We start from the raw sequence: 20,046 nt of genomic DNA, 5'->3' as shown, positions 1-20,046 counted from the left end.
GCTGAACTCTGAATTAGCTGGTGCTTTGTTTGTTATTGAAAACCGTAGATAAATTGGTTTGCCATGATAAGAAGGAAATGTCTAATGTTTTTGGTAGTATGCTTTATTGGAGACTGATATTTCTTGATGATACCAATATATTCATTTCCTTCAGAAAACCCCAAGTCTCTAACAAAGGATACTGGACAGACATAATACATTTTACCTTTCTGTCACAGTTAATTTATTTATCCCACTTTTAAAACTGTTTATATTCATTCATGCCAATACAGACAATTGCCACTTCCCTTGGATCCTATTGTTTGACTTAGAATAGGGAGGGCTTGTGATTGATGAACGTTGTGAATAGCATTGAAACCTAGCTGGTTGATTGAGTAACTGAATGATTAACCCTTTAACATTCAGATTATTTTGTCAAATGTAATGCTTGTTCGTTCACCTTATTTTGAATTAACCTTGCACTATCTTGTAACATCAAGATTTTGACAATGTGATTTATTTTTAAAATGACATTAGGCCAGCTTGAACATAAAACAGGTAGAATATCTGGGCCAAATATGGCCAGTTTAAATGCTAAATGGTTAATCTAGCAATTCATTAGTTAATGGGTTAAATGATTATTGAATTGACTAATAATAATAAAAGCAAAATGGAGCCATTGTGTGTATTATTTATTGGCCTGATGACCCTCCTGAGGTACAAAAAAAAAATCTGGTTTCAACACGAGTTCACATTAAGAATCTTACCAACAAAAATCTGGTTTGTTATCTCTTGATAAATAGTTTTTACAGTACTAATTATGTTCTAGTTGTTTTAACTTAACAATTCTTCAATTTTGCTTGTGAAATTCCCTAAAAAGTTGCATTTAAATTAGAATTCAAAACTGCTAAGCCTTGACCTCATGCTACAAATCTTAAACATATTTCTAATATATTAAACTTAGTTAAGGGCCTTTAGATCAATAAATGTAACATATCATTTGTTTTACACTCTTGGAATTTCTCTGAGTAAAAGTGTTGCTTTTGTTGTTGTTATTATCTTTTATATTTTTTCTCTTGTATGTTGTTCTTACTTTTTATGTTCTTGTTGACATTGATCTCTGTTACTGATTTGCATAATACCTAAAGTTTGGCTAATGGTTTTGATGGCTTTGTGTAATTTTTAGCACACTACCACCATTTAACATTTTGTATGTGTCAGTCATGATATCATTTAGTGTTAATTTGCTTTCATTATGTTTTAATTGGTTCTTACAAGCCATCCTTTACATTCACATTCTCTCTTGACTATATTTAGAAAATGCTATACTTTGTTCTTCCCAACTCCCCTGGACATTATGACTACTTTCAAAATGTCCATTTTACAGTTTAAGTTCTTTTTTTTAAAAAGAATCTCTCCTCAAGTATAAACTTTATTTTAATCACAAAGTAAACATAAGGCATGTGGTAAGGAATCTGAATGTATGTTTTCAAATATCTTTCATGCTTTTCAGTAATACTGAACATACAAATGTTTATACATGCACGCTTTTATTTACAGGTTCCAAGGTCAAAATTAGTTTTTAGAGATCGCTTCTATAATTCTAATGTTAAAAAGTTTGTTTTTCTTAGCACACGTTTCTCTTCTGTCTTGAAACATTTTCAGACTATTGATCACTAGAAAATAGGTCAAAATTTCAGCTATTGTTCCTGTTTGCCTATTGAGACTTGAACAATTGAACTTTAGCAATTTAAGTAAAACGTGCACATGTGTGTGTGTGTGTGTGTATTTGTCAGTTGTTTTATTGGTTGCTGAAATCTTTGCTAATTTTCTCTTTCTCTGTCGTTAGTTGTTTAGTATATAAGTAGAGGTGTGGTGTGGCTAAGAAGTTCACTTTGTGACCAATTTGTCTTGGTTTCAATTCTATTGCATAGCACCTTGGACCAGCATCTTGCACTATAGCTTCTGGCTGACCAATGTGAAATATTGGAATAGACCCAAGCATTGAAAAGTAGACATAAAAATGATTGTGTGTGTGTTTATGTATTAGTCTCTACTAGTGCTCTGCAACCAGTAGGCCACAGCATACTGGTGTACAAGACAATGCTAGGTGTGCTGCAGTGTAACCTGAATATAATTTGTTTCCTTATACTTTTAGTTATATTCTTAGTTCACGTGTGCCACCAAATTTTGAAAAGGATATGTGTACCAAAAGTGGAAAAAGGTTGCAGAGTACTGGTCTATACCTGACATCACTTGAGAAAATGGGGCTTCTGTTTATGTTCTGTAACTTGGTAGTGTGATAAATTTAAATGTAAGCTGCTAAAATCAGTAGCAGCCTTAAATATAAGTACTAAAGTTAATATGAACAGTTAAAACCATTCAGTACTGTGCCCAGGTATGGCTGCAATCTAATGAGTTAAGCAAAAGTATATATATAAAAGTTAACTCTAGTGGTATGCAAGCTTAAAAGCATTTAAATAACGACCAGAAGCTTTGGAGAAAAGAAATGGTCTTAAAATGAAATGACATTCTTTTATTCTTTTACTTGTTTCTGTCATTTGACTGCAGCCATGCTGGAGCACCACCTTGAAGAATTTTAATTGAACAAATTGACCCCAGTACTTATTCTTTAAGTCTAGTACTTATTCTATCTGTTTCTTTTACTGAACTGCTAAGTTACAGGGATGTAAACACACCAGTACTAGTTGTCAAGCAGTGATGGGTGGGGGGACAAACACAGGCACAATGACACACAAACATATACATGATGGGCTTCTTTCAGTTTCCATCTACCAAATCTAACAAGGCTTTGGTTGGCCCAAAGCTATATCAGAAGACACTTGCCCAAGGTGCCATGCAGTGGGACTGAATCTGGAACCATGTGGTAGGGAAGCAAGATTCTTACCACACAGCCATGCCTGTGCCTGGCATGTTAATATTTATACAAAAAAAAAATTACTTCATAAAATTTTGCCAATAAATTTAATTTACTGAAATATGTATTTTTCAAGATGTTTATCTGTAAGGCTTCACATGACATTCAAACTAAATTCATCTATTTTAATTGAAATTAAAATTTTAATATTTCTTCCTGTGTTTTCTTCCCTTTTATGAAATAAAAATAATTTAATCCTTGTATCGGAATGCATTTCATTAAAAACATTAAAAAAATTTTGGGGGGATATCTTGTCCTTAGTGGGTAGAGTATCAAACCAGATAAAGATTTGTGTTAATTTATTTGAAATTATGACATGTGGAACATTTCTGAGTTGTTAAAGTAGCAGGTATACAAGAGCAAAAGTGTACATTACAGATTGGAGTGATTTTTACTTCTTGATTTATTTTTTTCAACATGATAAAGCAGCACTGATCGATAAGTTATTAGTGAGTGAGATGATTAGAATTAGAGTAGATTACAGTAAACAGACAGCTTTAGTTAATTTAGAGAAAGAGCTTTATTTTCCAATAATATTAAAGGTAGCCAGTGACCTTTTCCGGGTTAATAAAGTACCACTCCTGCACCAGTATTGGTTCCCCCACTCTCTCTGAAATCAGATTGAAAAGAAAAATGTCGAAGACATGACATGTGTCATCACGGCATGCCTCTGGCAAGGTATAGTATTAATGATAAAGTGGTTCAACATTACTCATTGTTTAATTATTTTACTCAAGATTTAATGTAACAAATTAATGTATATATTTAATGAAAAAATAATGGCAGGGAAATTTTCAGTTGTACAATAAACTTTATCTAAAAATCCGAAAGCTGAATAGAAAATATTTAAAAATAGTTACAGTTATGTTTTCAACCTCACATGTTTGGCAGAAGAAGAAAAATTGCTGTTCCTCTTGGATTTTATACTGGCGGCATTCCCTGGGTTTCTGACCAACTTCATTAAAGACTATTTATTTTATTAAAAACTGACTTTCCTTACGCTGGCTGGTAAGAATGAACTGCAAATTACTATGCGATGTGCATCAAAATATTGTACATTTTCAGTGTTTTCAGTATTATTACCATAGATAATGTTTTAGATAAAATATTAAGACAAACATCTGATTGATGCTAGATATGAACCTTTGTAACTTTTCTTAATTACAGATGTAATAATGGAATCCATCCAGTTCTTGGTGATTGCTTGTATATGTAAAGGGAGCTATTCCTTATGTGTACATAAATATTTATGGAAGGTGGAAACTATAGCTAAATTAATAAATTAAGGTGTAATTTTTTTGCTTAATCATTAGATTTTCTTAATGTTATTAGTAATTAAGAAAATTTTTTTGTACATTTAAATACGAATGTAAATTTTTCTGGTAATTTATTGTTGATTTGGATGTGTAATATATTTTAAAGTTCTTCTTCACTAAAGTCCATTAACTGTAACAGTAGTTAAGTTAGTTGAAATATTTTTATTCACTGCAAAGCATTAAAATAACTGGATACTAATTAGCTATATCAATAAAATCCACTGTTGATATTTAAAAAATTTTTTCTCAAGTAGGATTCTTAAATATTTCTTGCTTACCAGATTGTGCACCCATGTAAAATATTGGCTTTGTCAAGTTACTAAAAAAAATGCTCAAGATAAACAAAACTACTTAAGATGAGCCTTTTATCTTGAACAATGCTAGTCATTCATGTGTACATAAATGATTCTCAGTTACTAGATGAATTATGTAATAGTGAAAAATAACTTGCACTACTGGCAGCTTATATTAACAATTAAGATTTCACTAATCTAGGACTGAGAAAGAACAAGCTCTCTGATAAGACCTATGCCTCATATCCTATATAATATATAAATTCTACTTGAAGTTTTATCTTTAACTGATTATGACTGTAGTGATCAATGAGATGAAACTCAGTATACTATCATTTTTTTAAATATAGCTATCTGTTGTACCCAGTGTAGTGCTCTATTCCAGATAAAGTTTCCTCTTTTTAAAATATATATTTCACATAGTGCAAACATGGAAATATATTTGTATACATCTTACAACATTTGCATTACAGTGAACGTGTGTGTGCATGTATGTGTATATATTTAGTTTGTTTACCAATATTAGTTAGATCTTGTTATTATTTTGAGTTTGATCGTTGTTATTATTGTTATTGCTATTGACTGGTTTTGTAGAGGACTGGTGATTGTACATCTTCATAGTGTATTGTTCTTTGGTTCTAATATTTTTGCACCTTTCTTTAATTTTATTTTTTGGGGGATTAATGTTTAGCTGGGGTTGTTATATATATATATTATATAAAATCCGTTCTGTCTGTGTCTTCTAGGATCTCAGGCATCCTCCATCTGATTGCACTCAAATTTGATATGTAGATACCGACGGTATCAGGGCGTGTATAAGTCTTGAAAAAATTACAAAAATCGATTCTAGGTGAGAATGCGATCGATAAAGCCATGGGGAAAATCAGTGTTTCTCAAAGGAGAGGTCTATGGGATGGTTGGACAAGTTGTTTTGAGAAAATTTGGTTTAAATGTTTGACAGCTCAGCACCGTCCATTGCCGGGGGGGGGGCGTTTTGCTCATATATATATATATATATACATATATATATATATATATACATATATATATGTTTGGTGTTTGATTTAGTATGGCAAGTGAAAATTAATAAAAATATGGTTGCACAAATAGGTAACAAAGTGTTTATCTGTTCAAGATAAAATTTTTTTGTATTTTGATATTTTCTCTTTTACATTGAATTTTTTTGTGCCATTCTATTAAACTTGATTTAAAATAAAAGAAGTTGTAACTTTTTCTTTTCTCATTTACCTGACTAGGCACTGATGTTAAAATTTGTTTCTTTTCAGACAACCCTTCCTCAATTTCAAGAGCCAGAGTTTTCTGTAGTTAGACAACATGAAGAATTTATATGGCTTCATGACCGTTATGTTGAAAATGAAGAATATGCTGGCATTGTCGTAAGTATTTGTATGTTATATTGCTAGGCAAATTGTAGAGTAAATGGTTGGTGACATCTGTTAAGTGAAAGAATTTGACAAAACAAAAATGACATTTTTGTCTTGAAAGATAGTTTTTTTTTCTCTTCAAACTGAAATTTCTTTCCAATTCATTGGGAGCACACATTCTCTGTTCTCTCTTTTTCCAAATGCTGCGACTGATATGATTCACAATGCTGTACCAGTATTATCTACCTCTAAGGCTGCGAGCTGGCAGAAACGTTAGCATGCTGGGCATGAAAGGCAAAGTCCACCGAGGTCGACTTTGCCTTTCATCCTTTTGGGGTTGATAAATTAAGTACCAGTTACGCACTGGGGTCGATGTAATTGACTTAATACCTATGTCTGTCCTTGTTTGTCCCCTCTGTGTTTAGCCCCTTGTGGGTTATAAAGAAATAAGCATTATCTACCTCCTCTCCCATTAGCTTTTGTAGGTCTTAATTTTTACATCTCTGCCACTAAGATCTGTTAGGGTATGAAAATTCATGCATTTTTCTCTAGCATTAGTTTGCCAAGTTGTTATTGGAGGCAAGTTTTTTCAGCCTGGTGTTTTTCCTGTTGCCACTCTTCACCTGTTTCAACAGGTATGGTGTTTTTATATTCCAATAGGACTTTGAAAGCTCAGAGCAACTGGTCAGAATGTTTGCAACGAATGCTGACAAGTACTGCTTTGCTTACACAGTGACGTACAAAATATGAACTTGCACTTTCACATGCATACTTTACTTACAGAATCATATATGAACACACACACACAATTCTTTTTCATAGGTCACATTTTGGTGCCCAAGAGAAGCCAGGACCTCAAGCAATATTATACGTGAAGGATTAATTAAAACACATGGAAAACTGCTACCTATGACCAACCAAGTCCCTTAAGATTTTTTTTTCAATTGACCCATTGGACAATGCAGTATTAGACACAAGATTATAGTATGGTAATAAATGGAATGGCTCTGCTTATAAGTGTGTTCAAGCTGGACTGACTTGTAACTAAATAATAACAATAATAATAATAATTTTATTTTATTTTTTTTTTAAATAATAACGTGCAAAATTGCTGCTGTTAACCAGTATGAAATCATAACATTGATTTATTGGTTTAGTTACTGACACGTGTGTGTATCTGTTAGAGGAAAGCAGTGTTTGGGAGAATACACTTGATGTCAGGGAGTGGGGAGTGAGTAAGCGAGTGAATGTGGGAGTGTGAGAATAAGAATGCACAAAAATGCCTTACAGTATTTAGTTCCAACAAAATTATCTCCCTTTATGGTAAAGTTATTTTGTCCCTGTGGTGTTGAGTAAGTATTAAAGTGCTGAGGTTAGTATAATCAAATGGAGTCAAATGTTTTACTGGTGATCATGGTCACTAGGATGGTGCATGTAGGATATTTATTATTATTGCTCAGGCAACGATGTATAAGGTTAATTGAGTAGGGTTCTGAATATTAGGATGCATGTTGTGACAGCTAGCTGATGAAATTTGGGTAAGTTTTGGATACAGTTCAGGAAAAACAAAAGCTATTGTATGGCTATGAATTTTAAAATATTGATGATATATTTGTATTTTATTTTAACAAAACCCCAAATGGCAATTCCTTTTCTTTCAGATTCCTCCTGCCCCTCCACGGCCAGACTTTGATGCCTCTCGAGAGAAGTTACAAAGACTGGGGGAAGGGGAAGGTAACATGACAAAAGAAGAATTTACTAAGATGAAACAAGAACTAGAAGCGTATGTAAAGCTTGTTCTTTCTTATTCTAGTCTTTCCTTCATCATCAGTTTAATATCCACTTTTCCATGCTTGCTTGGGTTGGACATAGTTTGAAGCAGATTTTCTACAACCTAATGCCCATTCTGTTGCCAGCCCTTACCTGTTTCCAAGCAAGATAATAGTTTCCCTGGCTTTTTGAAATGCTGCTGCTCTTCCCCATTAGGAGAAATAGCACCTTGGAAGCAAGTGAGGGTTGGTAACAGGGAGAGCATCCAGCTGTTGAGAAACTACCTCAGTAAGTTTTGTTTGACCCTTACCAACAGGGCAAAGTGCATATTAAAACAATGGTGACAACGATCTGATATGAAAGTCAATTGAAAGTGGGTGTGAAATTGTAACCTATGTTTTGTTCATGATGAGAAAATATGTGACATTCCTCATATTGCTATCACCCCATAAATATGCTTAAGGTCCAAATATTGTTTATTCTTTTACTGATTTCAGTCATTAGACTGTGGGCATGCTAGATATTGATATTTATGGGTTTTAGTCAGTTATAGTGACCCTATTGGTTAGGCGGTTGGAGTCAACGTTTTAAAATTATAGCACATTCTGTCATTGGGCAGATGATTCAGCTGAAGCTAAATGGGTTGTGTCTACTGCAGAGTGGCACCTCGTAAACTATTAGCCCCAAATTATGAAAACCAAGTTGCCAACAGCCCTTTGTGGCTACAGCACACTGGATAATGATGATGACATTGATTCTAGTATTCAATTTGTTGTGGTAAGATATGTGAAGCTGAGTAAAATTGACCATTCATGCATACAAGCAAGTTTTTTATGGCCCATGTCAGCACCATGTGGATAGCACTCATGCTGGTGCCATGTAAATAGCATCCAGCACACTGTCTATTGGTTGGTGTTAGGAAGGGCATCCAACTGTAGAAATCATGCCAAAACAGACAAATGAAGCCTCGGCAGCTTTCTGGCTGGCCAGCCCTGTCAAACTGTTCAACTTATGCCAGTATGGAGAACATGTTAAATAATGATGGTGATGATACTTATTTTATAGATCTGTCAAATGGCCTGGGTTTTATTATTTGGCATAAAGGGATGCAGCTTAACATACCAAAGCACATGCACTTCTGCACATTTGTTATTGGTCAACCTGCATCTTCTATAGAAGATACTTGTCCAAAGTGCTGCTCTGTGTGATTAATCAAGAATCACTTGGTTGCAAAGTAAATTTCTTTACCATATGGTTACACCTGCACCTATGTTTATTTGACTTTCATGTATTTTAAATTGTCAAATACTTAAGGAATAACTAATTAAGATTCGCTTTTAATGACAATTAGGAGTACTAGTTTCAAAATATTGATTTTTAACAGATAACCAGTTATACAGTTATCGATCTCTTTAGAATATCAGTTTCTATATTCAGGTTTATGTATTGTCTATTTTGCAGAGAATACTTAGCTACGTTTAAAAAGACTGTTGCTATGCATGAAGTATTTTTGCAAAGATTAGCTGCTCACCCAACACTTCGTGGGGACGTAAATTTCCAAGTCTTTCTGGAATACAGCCAAGATGTAAGTTCCCTAAAAATTTATTAATTTCATCAGAATATTAATGCAACTTTTTTTTTTTTTTTACTACAGTGTTGTATTAAAGTTAATTTATTATTAATTTTATGTCCATCTTTTTTTTTATGTTAGCATGGATTGGGCAAATATATATTGAGTTATCATTTTGCAATCAGTTCTCCTTTCTATGTATCTTTCAAAGTGCAGAGCTAGAAAGCAATTTATTTACAAGGAATGTTAAGAAAATTCCTTTTTATATGCAATGCTTCTGCAGAAATGAAGACTGCAACTATTTTCATTGACACACACATACATATATGAATGTACATATTCATACAACTGGTTTCCATAGAATTTTCGAGTTAGACAAGGCATTGGTAGGTTACAAATACAAAGTAGAAGAAACTTGCCCAAGACACCACACTTTGAGATAGAACTTAAGACCATGTGACAACAAAGTGAACCCCATACACTCATGCTTGCACCTAATTATCTACTTAGTAGTCTTTTATCTGTGGAGTCACACAGCTTAGTTGTTAGGGTGTTGCATTCAGGAGTGTAATATTGTGGTTTCGGTCCCTGGACCTGATCATGTATTGTGTTCTTGGGCAGGACACTTCATTTCACATTGCTCCAGCATCTCATTCAGTGAGGAGTGTATCTGCCACAATCTTTGATCTGTTTTTGATTCTCTTATCTAAATTAAAACTGTTGCATGATCTATTTTGTTTGTTCTTTTAGTTTTCTGTCTTCTGGATAATGGTTTGTAATATTTAGGAATTAAATTTATAACTTTATGAAACCTCTAGTAAAATGTAATTGAAGACACTCATTTTAGCGAAATGACACAAATGAGCTCCAAAATATGTTTAACATTCTTGATTATGTCATTATATCCAGTGTATTTTTTGAATATATTATTTTATATTTTTAGCTAAGTGTCAGAGGCAAAAATAAGAAAGAGAAGCTTGGAGGTTTTTTCAAGAGCATTACAAAATCAGCTGATGAGGTTCTTCTTTCTAATCAAAAGGTGAGTATTTTCTGTGCTTTAAATAGGTTATAGGAATATGTGGGGTTTTTTTTTCTGTTTTCAATTATTCTGCATTTTGATATTACTTATATGTTCATTTATAATGATAATGTTGAATATTAGCAATACTAAAATAGATCATTCCATAGGTCTTTAGATTACAGGATATGGTACTGCAAAGAGTTGCAGTTTTAGGCAGTTTACTTCAGCACTTCCCAACCAAGGTTCCAGAAGTCACTATAGTTTCCACAAGAAAGTATTAGGGTTTCCATGCAGTCACTGTTTTCTACAATTCGCTATGGTTCCCAAGAGAAGTCATTAAAGGTTCCTCAAGAAATAATTATAATAGGCTAATTATATACCATTTTTTAATTACTTTGTTTAATTCTATGTTCATAATTTTATGATTCACTCATGGTGTATTCATTAAGGTAGGAAAATCTTGTCATCAGTAGAGATAGGGAAGATTGGAGACTCTTTAAGAAATTTGATTTTAAAAAAGCCTTGGTTAAGACAAAAGTTTTAAAATCTTCTTTGTGACATCTAATGGATTTGTTACAGCCAAAGTTTTCAAAGACTTTGTTTTATGATGAAATATAACTTTGAAAGAGAAAGAAAAAATTTAATGTTTTTGGAATGATTCTCTGAGACAAGGAATGCATTCCAAAGGTTCTCCAAGAGTAAAATGGTTGAAAAACTGGTTTAGTTCAATCATTTTGTGTCATCATCATCCTCGTTTAACGTCTGTTTTCCATGCTAGCATGGGTTGGACGGTTCGACCGGGATCTGGGAAGCCAGGAGGCTGCACCAGGCTCCAGTCTAATCTGGCAGTGTTTCTACAACTGGATGTCCTTCCTAACGCCAACCACTTCGTGAGTGTAGTGGGTGCTTTTTACATGCCACCGGCCCAGGTGACAGGGGAGGCTAGCAGCGGCCACGATCGGTTGGTGCTTTTTATGTGCCACCGGCACAATAAAATACAATTTAAGCAAAACCTAATTGTGGCTTTTCTCTCATGGGATGTTTGTTCCCTTCCCTTATAACATTGTATCGTAATATTTCATAAAAAAATATTTCACATGTGAAAATAGAATGTAAAAGGGCAAGTAGAAACAATGCATATTTAATATTAATTACTTCATTTAAAAGTCTAATTTTGAAGCTTATTTATTGAATTGTTTTTCAATAATACAAAAAAGATTGATGTCTAAAAGTAATTTTATTTCAGAATATTGGAGGGGTGGGGTGGGAGGCTGCTAACTGCTGCTCTGGAGTAAGTTGTAGCTTTGATTGATATTTTCTTTATAAAATCATTTATTAATATATAATAACTGCCTGCATGTTTTCTAACCCTGGCTTATGTTTTCAGAAAACTTACATTTCTACTAGTACTACTTAGGTCATCTAAATAACAAAAGCTGTCAACTATTTTTAAGGAGCCATTTGAGTATATATATATATATATATATATATATATATATATATATATATTGTTTGAATTTCTAAGATGAGGAATTACCATGATTAAATGGTGATCCAGATATTGGACTCATACCCACTGCCTAGACTTCTCCACTAATGTGCTTATATTCACTATCCCATTGTCTAGTAGGACAATTAGGTACTGGAAATTAAGAGCTTTAAGCCTTTTTTTTTTCTCTGCCCCCCTCCCCACGTTTTGTAATGGTCATAGGTTTAATATTTTCTCTTTCTTAAGGAGTAGAGATCTAAGGCTCTAGAATGCAAGAATGTTAGTCAGAAAACTGCCTTTGTCTATAATAGATGTGTGTCAGAAAATTCGAAGGAATTCAAACCATGTCTACTTTTTGGAGACATCTCTTCTGAATAGAGTCTTCATCAAAAGAGATCATGACCAAGAACAGTGTGTATTTCATCACATGCAGTTATGACAGTGGATATTGGGACCAGCTGTTTCTCAAAAATAAAACTAATCTGTGAGGTGACAGAAATGTCAGGCATGGTTGTTCATTTGTGTAAGGGAAAAGAGGTCACCAATCATTGTAGAACAAAGTTAAGATAATAAATAGGGAACAACCCTGTGGGATAAGATGACAAAGATTCAGTGCATATATTGGGCTTTGATGATCTCAGTAGGTAACATAGAGACAAACACCATATGGGAATTTTTTTTATTAAAAAAGAAAGAATATTAATTCATAAAATGATTAGGTTTAAAGCTCTTAATTTCCATATAATTGTTCTTCAGCATAATCAAAGTTGATTTGGTAATAGTAAACACTTTGGGAATGAAATTTTTGTGGACAGAAATTCCCCAAAAGCCTGTCTCTTTCTCTCTCTCTCTCTCTCTCTCTCTCTCTCTCTCTCTCTCTCTCTCTCTCTCTCTCTCTCTCTCTCTCTCTCACACACACACATATTTTTGTTTCCTTGTGTCTTTACATTGATACTGTTTATATAACAGAGATAATTGTTCATGTCCTCCATAAATAAAACATCCCTCTTGGTGCTTTAATGTGCAAAGGCCTTTGTAATAAAGTACCTTGCATAAAAAACAGAGATGGCTTCAGTTGGGGTGTCTAGTTGTAAAAGACTACTATAAGAAGTCTTGTACAACTGATGCTAGCATGGTAAAAATTATGATGATGATTGATATTTAAGTGTTTGTTAGCATGAGATGGAAAATGATGTATTTATCTATTTCTTAATCATTTTAGGATGTAGATGACTTTTTTGAACAACAGAAAACCTTCCTAGTGGAGTACCATGTAAAGATTAAAGATGCAGCCACCAAAAGTGACCGGATGACTAAAACACACAAAAGTAAATCTATTTTGATGATAATCATTTTTGTTTATTGCATTTGAGACCTGTGTTTCTCAGGCTGGGATTTTTTTTTAGGCAGGTGGGAGGGAAGTGCCCCTAGGTTCTTTACTGAGCTTCAGGGACTGGTGGGAGGGAGGGAAGGAGAGAAGTGTCCTCAAACCAGAGATTAGCCTGATTGCTTGCAACAGAAAGTGCCAGCTGGTGGTGTTAAATCAAGCAACAGATTAAGTTCACCATAGAAATCTTTGGTAATTTTCAGATGCTTAAAGTAGATATGGGAAACAAATGCCAAATTTTAGAACTGCAGCTACTGATTTAGAATTGTAAATATCCTGTCAATAATATTATTAAAGTTGTTAAATGACTAACTATGTGTAACTTGTATAAATAAAAAAATTAAAGAATTACAAATTAATGTTGGGTTGATTTGTATTTTTACATACATCCTTATCTGTGTTATTAGTCACTAGGAGTTTCAGGTGTTATAGGATATACACTCTCATCCTGGTGACCTGGCCCAAGTTGATCAAGTCTAGCCTTGTGTTAAAGTGACATTCTTCTAACTCTGCTGGTTGCCTCTTTTTTAGTTGGAGCCAATTAGATGCTTTGTTTACAGCTTGTGGAAAATTGATGGCTCTTTTTCTGTTCAGTCTTATAATGCCCAGGGTTCCATTGGGAGCGACCCATCAATACTCGACTGCTCATCTCTTCTGGCAAGCACTTTTGTCCTGTAACAATCCTCTATCAACTCTTGGCACTAGGGTCTGGTATCTCTAAGATGTGCCACTTTTTTTGCTTTAGAAACAAACTGCTTCTCTAGATCAGCTCCTATCATCTGGTTATGTACAACTCTCTCTCTTATTAACAAAGATAATCATCATGTTAATTGCCTCGGTGAAGTTCTTGAGGATTTGGTCATATTTGCAGCAATAGTGTCCTTTAGCCACTAACTCTGTATAACTTGTATTGGCAAAAAATAAAAAGAATAAAGAAAGAATTAAGAATCTCCGAGATCTATCCATTACTCTAAATAAGACAAACGACTTGTGTGCAGTTTATTTAAATTTGGGATACTTTATATAAATTCAGTGTAAAAGGAAATAGTAGAAATTTGGAGGTTTTTTAAATTTTTATTTATTACCTGTGATATTGATATTAATTTTGCAAGTTTGTATTATATATTTTAATATATCTTGCTGCATATTGTACTACTTTATGTTTGAAATGACATAGGCATAGGAGTGGCTGTGTGGTAGGTAGCTTGCTTACGAACCACATGGTACCGAGTTCAGTCCCACTGCGTGGCACCTTGGGCAAGTGTCTTCTACTATAGCCTAGGGCCAAACAAAGCCATGTGAGTGGATTTGGTAGACGGAAACTGAAAGAAGCCCGTCGTATATATATGTATGTGTGTGTCTGTGTTTGTCCCCCCAACATCATTTGACAACCGATGCTGGTGTGTTTAGGTCCCCGTAACTTAGCGGTTCAGCAAAAGAGACTGATAGAATAAGTACTAGGCTTACAAAGAATAAGTCCTGGGGTCGATTTGCTCGACTAAAGAAAGGCGGTGCTCCAGCGTGGCCACAGTCAAATGACTGAAACAAGTTTAAAGAGTAAAGAGAGTAATGCGTAGACACAAATTTGAAATATGCTCATTCAAGACTAGTAAGGAATTTGACAATGTATAATATTTCTGATTTGCATTTCATAACATTTCAATATCTTTCAACCTTTTCAAATATTGTTGGAAGATTTTCTTTGTCTTGTTTGCCCTTTCATCAAGAGAAGTTTTTTTTAATTCTTTATTTAGATAGTAATAGCTGTGTTGATAAACTGTTACCTTACAGAGTTCAGATCTGTTGTGATTTTTCACTTGCGTTTATGAATTGTAGTCCAATAAGGTCTTAGTTCACCTAGTTGTGATGGGTATATGAACTTCTGAAGTAGTTATCTGTAGTAGTACTAGTTTAGCCACTTTTTTTAGATTTAATAGTCATCTGTCACTTTACAAATATAGGATCTTTTCGGTTTGAATGGCAGTGTTTTTTAGTGGTGTCATATGAAATTGTCACTCATAATTATAACCCTAGTATCGATCTATTGCATTTCAATCTGTTTTAGGGTTAGGGTTAGTTAGGGGTGGGGGGAAGGGTATCTTTTTTTTCTTCACAAATGTAAATAAACCCAATCTGTTTCATGCAGCACAGAATGTTTTTTTTACCTCAATAGACATCAGTGATTGGTTGAAATTGCAGAAATTGAAGAAAATAAACAACAAATATCTTACAAACTATAGAATTTTCTCAATAAAGCCAAGAGAAAAAGATGTTTTATAAACACATTCTACCAGTATACGAAGTTTAAAACTTTTTAGTTACCTAGAAATTATGTTAAAAACTGCCGTTCAAACCAAAAAGATCCCAAATATAAACTATAACTCTATAGCACTTTATGGTTTGTTAAGATCTGTAAAGGCAATTTTTAAAAAATGCTAAAAACAAACATTAAGTGAAATAAATCTTTGCATAAAATTCAGATTCAAATATTTTTCTCAAATTTTCAGCAATTCATTTAAATGCAAACTTCTTTCTTTACCAGATGTTGCTGATTGTTACATACAAATTTCTTCTGGATTTGTCCAGATTGCAACAATTGAAAACACAGAATTGGAAAAGTATGTTAAATGAAACAAGTTTTGAGTTTCAACTGAATTACCATTTATTAGGCTTTTGATTTAAAAAAAAAAATCATGTGAAAAAATTTTAATTTTGGCAATTTTATTTTTCTCCTATCATATAAATTTAATGTCAATTTTATTCTCTTTGTAAATTTGTGACTAAGTGATTTACTTTACATTATTACTACTCAAAAAATTAACATAATAATTACTTCATCTCTGTTTAGATGCAAATAAACTGAACAGATATTTGACATCTTATAAAAGTTATATTTTTCAAGCAAATGAAGGAGCTTCTCTGTACAGTCATTTGACCTGCTAGAAATAGCAACCAAATCACACCAGCTTTAAAAAAAGGACTCACTGACCTATGTAGTCTGTAATCTCTATATATATATATATAAACATCAGAATGTCTGTGTGTGTGTCCTTTATACAAATCCACAATTTTTCAGTTAGAGGGCTCGCACTTTCTATGGTCATTCAAAACCATCCAAGGGTGGTCGTGCATATCTTTACATTTTCCCAGTCACCCTGCAAAGCCATTAAAAAATTAATAGAAGTGACTTTTTTGTGAATTTTCTAACCAAAACCCAATCAAAATGCCCGAAACTTGATACGCCAATTGAATGCCAGGTAGCCGTATGTGATTGGTCGGAGTTTGGACAGTACCCACGTGTTTGTGTGCACGCACGCAACTGTATATGCATGCAGTAGCACTATGACCTGGCGTTGCCAGGTCATAGTGCTAGTAGACCATAAGAAGGGATAGTCACAGTTGAAACTCCTTTAACCATATGTCTATTAGATCAGACCTAGAATCAAACAACTCATTTTTCTACTGTCACCATTGCCTCGGCATCATCATTGTTTTTATGCTTTTTTCCATGCTGGCATGGGTTGGATGATACCTTGAGGCAGTATTCTTGGATCTGATGTCCCTCTTGGTGCTAACCGTTGTTTTCAAGTAAGACAGAATACTCCTCTGGTTTTCACATGTCAAAACCAAGCTGTCGGATATGTCACCAGTGCTCAAGCAGTGACAATACAGAAACGGCTGGAGAAACATATAAATGACAGGCATATGTACAGTTTCTATCTACTGAATTTCACTCACAAAACGTTGGTCACTCCAAGGCTATAGTAGAAGACACTTAATCCAAGGTGCCCACAGTTTAATTGCACTGAAATCACATGGTTGCAAGGTGAAATTCTTAACCACACAGACATACTAGTTTGTTGATAATGACTTCAGACAAATCAATTTGGAATTTAAGTCAAATATCCGTATTGTTCATTAGTCTTAGTATTTATATATGTTAGAGAAATTTATCTATTTCTGAGTTTCAGTTCATTCTTGTCTAGTAGATCTCAATATGTTCATTTACTTGTTCAGTCATTGGATTGTGGCCATGCTAGAGCATCTTTTTATATTTGGAATCATCATCATAATTTAATGTCTGTCTTACATACTGGCATGAGTTGGACGGTTTGACTGGGGATTGGCAAGCCAGGAGGCCGCACCAGTCTCCAATCTGATCTGGCAATGTTTCTACAGCTGAATGCACTTCCTAACGCCAACCACTGCTAGAGTGTAGTGGGTGCCTTTTACGTGCCACTGGCACTGGAGCCAATCAGGCGGCACTGGCATTGGCCACAAAACTTTTGGTTGAGTCTAATACATGCATCATCATCATAGTCTACTGAAGATGAATGTCTGAGATATACAGCCACAATTATCTATTCACCAAAGTGAAATTTTCACTTAGGTGAATATTGAAGTTCCATTCAGTTACTGGTCTGAAAATTGAAATGTACTATAAGCTATTTAAACTCTGAACCATTTCTCTATATCCCTTGGATTACTGGATAAATTGTAAAATTTGTATTGTCTGTAACTTGTTTTTGCAAATATAGGTAGATAGATACACACACATTCTAATTAATAATCTTTTTTTTTATCTTTTTATTGATTAGAATTTTCACTCGGTTAACTGAAGCCTTAGAGAAAGCAAGAGTAAGTTCAACCTTTTCTTAATTTAAACTTTAATTTCACTGGCTTAAAATTGAACCTGTGTGGTTAGCATAGTCAGTTTCTCAAAGTATTAAAGTTACGTCTTAACTTTCGTGACTCAAATTGTGGTAGAGCTTTCCCCTGTGTTTTCAGCTACTGGATAAATAGTGTTGTGTACTTTCTGAAAGGGTAGTCTGAGTTGCCTAACTGGATTTGGCACATTTGGCTGTGAGTGTGCTGGCATGGGTTTTGCCATTTGTTGCCTTCCCTTGACATCTGATATACACAACAGCTGAAACAACTACCAAGGTCAGTTACCTATAGTATAGTTATGGTTGAGTGCATATGGATACCTTTTACACTATCAGCCATTTTATATAATGGATTGGATATACTGTGTCATTCCACTGCCCCTCAGGAGGTTATCTAATGAATGCCATTCTATCTTGTACATTTTATGTTATTGCTCTTCTAGACAAGCTGCTTTTATTGCAGCTTTCTAAGTCTTATATCTCACACTATCATCATTTTACTTTTTGTTTTCTATGCTGACATAGTTGGAAGGTTTGCTAGGATCCAGCAAGTCAAAAACCATGCCTTCAATATTTCAGTTTTGGTATGATTTCTATGGCTGGATGCTCTTCCTATCACCAACCACCACACAATATATTGGGTGCTTTTTTATTTTACTTTTGCATGGTATTGGCACTAGGGATCTCGACCTTTCACTCTCAAGGTTAAAATGCCTTCATAACTGAGAAGAATAGAAGAGACGACGATGACTAACAATTGAAATTTTATCAGTAAAATATATTTTCTATATTTGCAGAAACTTGAAGGACGAGTGGCATCAGATGAAGATTTGAAAATTAGTGACACATTGCGTTATTATATGAGAGATTCTGCTGCTGCTAAAGATCTGCTGTATCGCCGATCACGGGCACTTGCTGACTATGAACAGGCCAATAAAGCGTTAGATAAAGCTAGAACAAAAAATAAAGATGTTGCTTTGGTAAGTTGGGAATTGTGTGTTCTGTTGCAAGAAATAAGAAATTATTTGCGATTAGAAGTGTATTTTCTAAAGAAATCTTTACATGGCGATGCCCTAGCATGGCCACAGCTCGTGAGCTGAAACTAGATAAAATAAAAAAAATTTTAAAATAGTTTTACGCGCTATTGATTAGTATTAGCATATTTTTATTTTAATGCAAACTACTTTATTATTATCATTATGATTATTATAATGAATCTTTTTCCCTTCCTTCAATTTTGTTTCTATTTCTTTCTGGGTGTCTTCCCAATACCTAAGACAATGAAACTCACTGTTTCTTTGGCTAGGCCATTAAAATAAACACATCAGATTATTCATTTACAAAATCAGATAAAGTTATGTGGAAAAAGAAATTATTTAGAGTGGTTGTATACACTCTACAACCACTCTATCATTCCACCACCACACATATCTCTATGAGATATTTAGAAATTTAATATTTCTGAAATTATCTACATAGAAGGTAATTGTTCTCGCAATGACAATGCCCTTTCAATATGTGTGATGTACCAGTTAAGACAATCTTTTGCATGTCTTGCAGGAACGATAAGTCAGGGATCGTTCTCAAATAATTTTCAATTCCTTTTTCCTACATGTCACTGATACTGTAATTGCTTTGAGATGCTGCATTTTTTTTTCAATTTCAATGAGCAAACCTTTATATTTTCTGAGCTAGTCAAATTATTTTGTTGAAATATTATGATCACAAGCTATACTCATGTGAGAACAATTACCCTCCATGTAACTGACATTATTATTTTGGTCTTTTACAACAACGACTGGTTTATTAGCTTTGATGGTTGTCTCTGTATATACTGGAAAGTCCCAAAGAATCATTACATTTAGTCCCTCAGTTACAGCCTCATTATTATTTCTGTTTTCGTATTGGCATGACAACTCTTCAAATTGCTCATAAGTTTTGTTTGTTTTTAAATGTTTTAAAAGTGTATTTACAAAATTTGGCTGTGTTGTTGCTAAACTGACCAAGATCCTGAGAAACTGGTCAGTTCTGTTTTGTTTTGCCCTTCAGGACAGAATTTAATTTTTTTTCTGGAACATGCCCATTTAAAATCAAAACATAGCTTTGAAATATTTGAGAGGATACTGGAGGTAGACAAATAGTGTTTAAAAGAGCAGTTTTGATGCTGCCTTCTGTATCTTAAGCCAAATCACTAACACTGCCACTACTAACACCCTCAGATCTAAACAACA

At 33.9% G+C, this 20,046-nt stretch overlaps 1 protein-coding gene across 2 annotated transcripts in view; it reads left to right on the top strand.

Annotated features, from left to right (window-relative positions):
- Positions 1-20,046, top strand: part of LOC115212897 (sorting nexin-6) — a 77,447-nt gene that overhangs the window by 51,016 nt on the left and 6,385 nt on the right. For both annotated transcript variants that reach the window (XM_036504127.1, XM_029781696.2), the window contains exons 4-11: positions 5,813-5,923; positions 7,573-7,694; positions 9,143-9,266; positions 10,195-10,290; positions 12,984-13,089; positions 15,691-15,766; positions 17,747-17,786; positions 18,613-18,795. In XM_036504127.1, coding sequence (XP_036360020.1) covers positions 5,813-5,923; positions 7,573-7,694; positions 9,143-9,266; positions 10,195-10,290; positions 12,984-13,089; positions 15,691-15,766; positions 17,747-17,786; positions 18,613-18,795 — 858 coding nt within the window. The remainder of the gene's footprint in view (positions 1-5,812; positions 5,924-7,572; positions 7,695-9,142; positions 9,267-10,194; positions 10,291-12,983; positions 13,090-15,690; positions 15,767-17,746; positions 17,787-18,612; positions 18,796-20,046) is intronic.

This window comes from Octopus sinensis, linkage group LG6 (assembly GCF_006345805.1).
Source record: "Octopus sinensis linkage group LG6, ASM634580v1, whole genome shotgun sequence".
NCBI lineage: Eukaryota > Metazoa > Mollusca > Cephalopoda > Octopoda > Octopodidae > Octopus > Octopus sinensis.
This window is presented reverse-complemented; position numbering and strand designations above follow the sequence as displayed.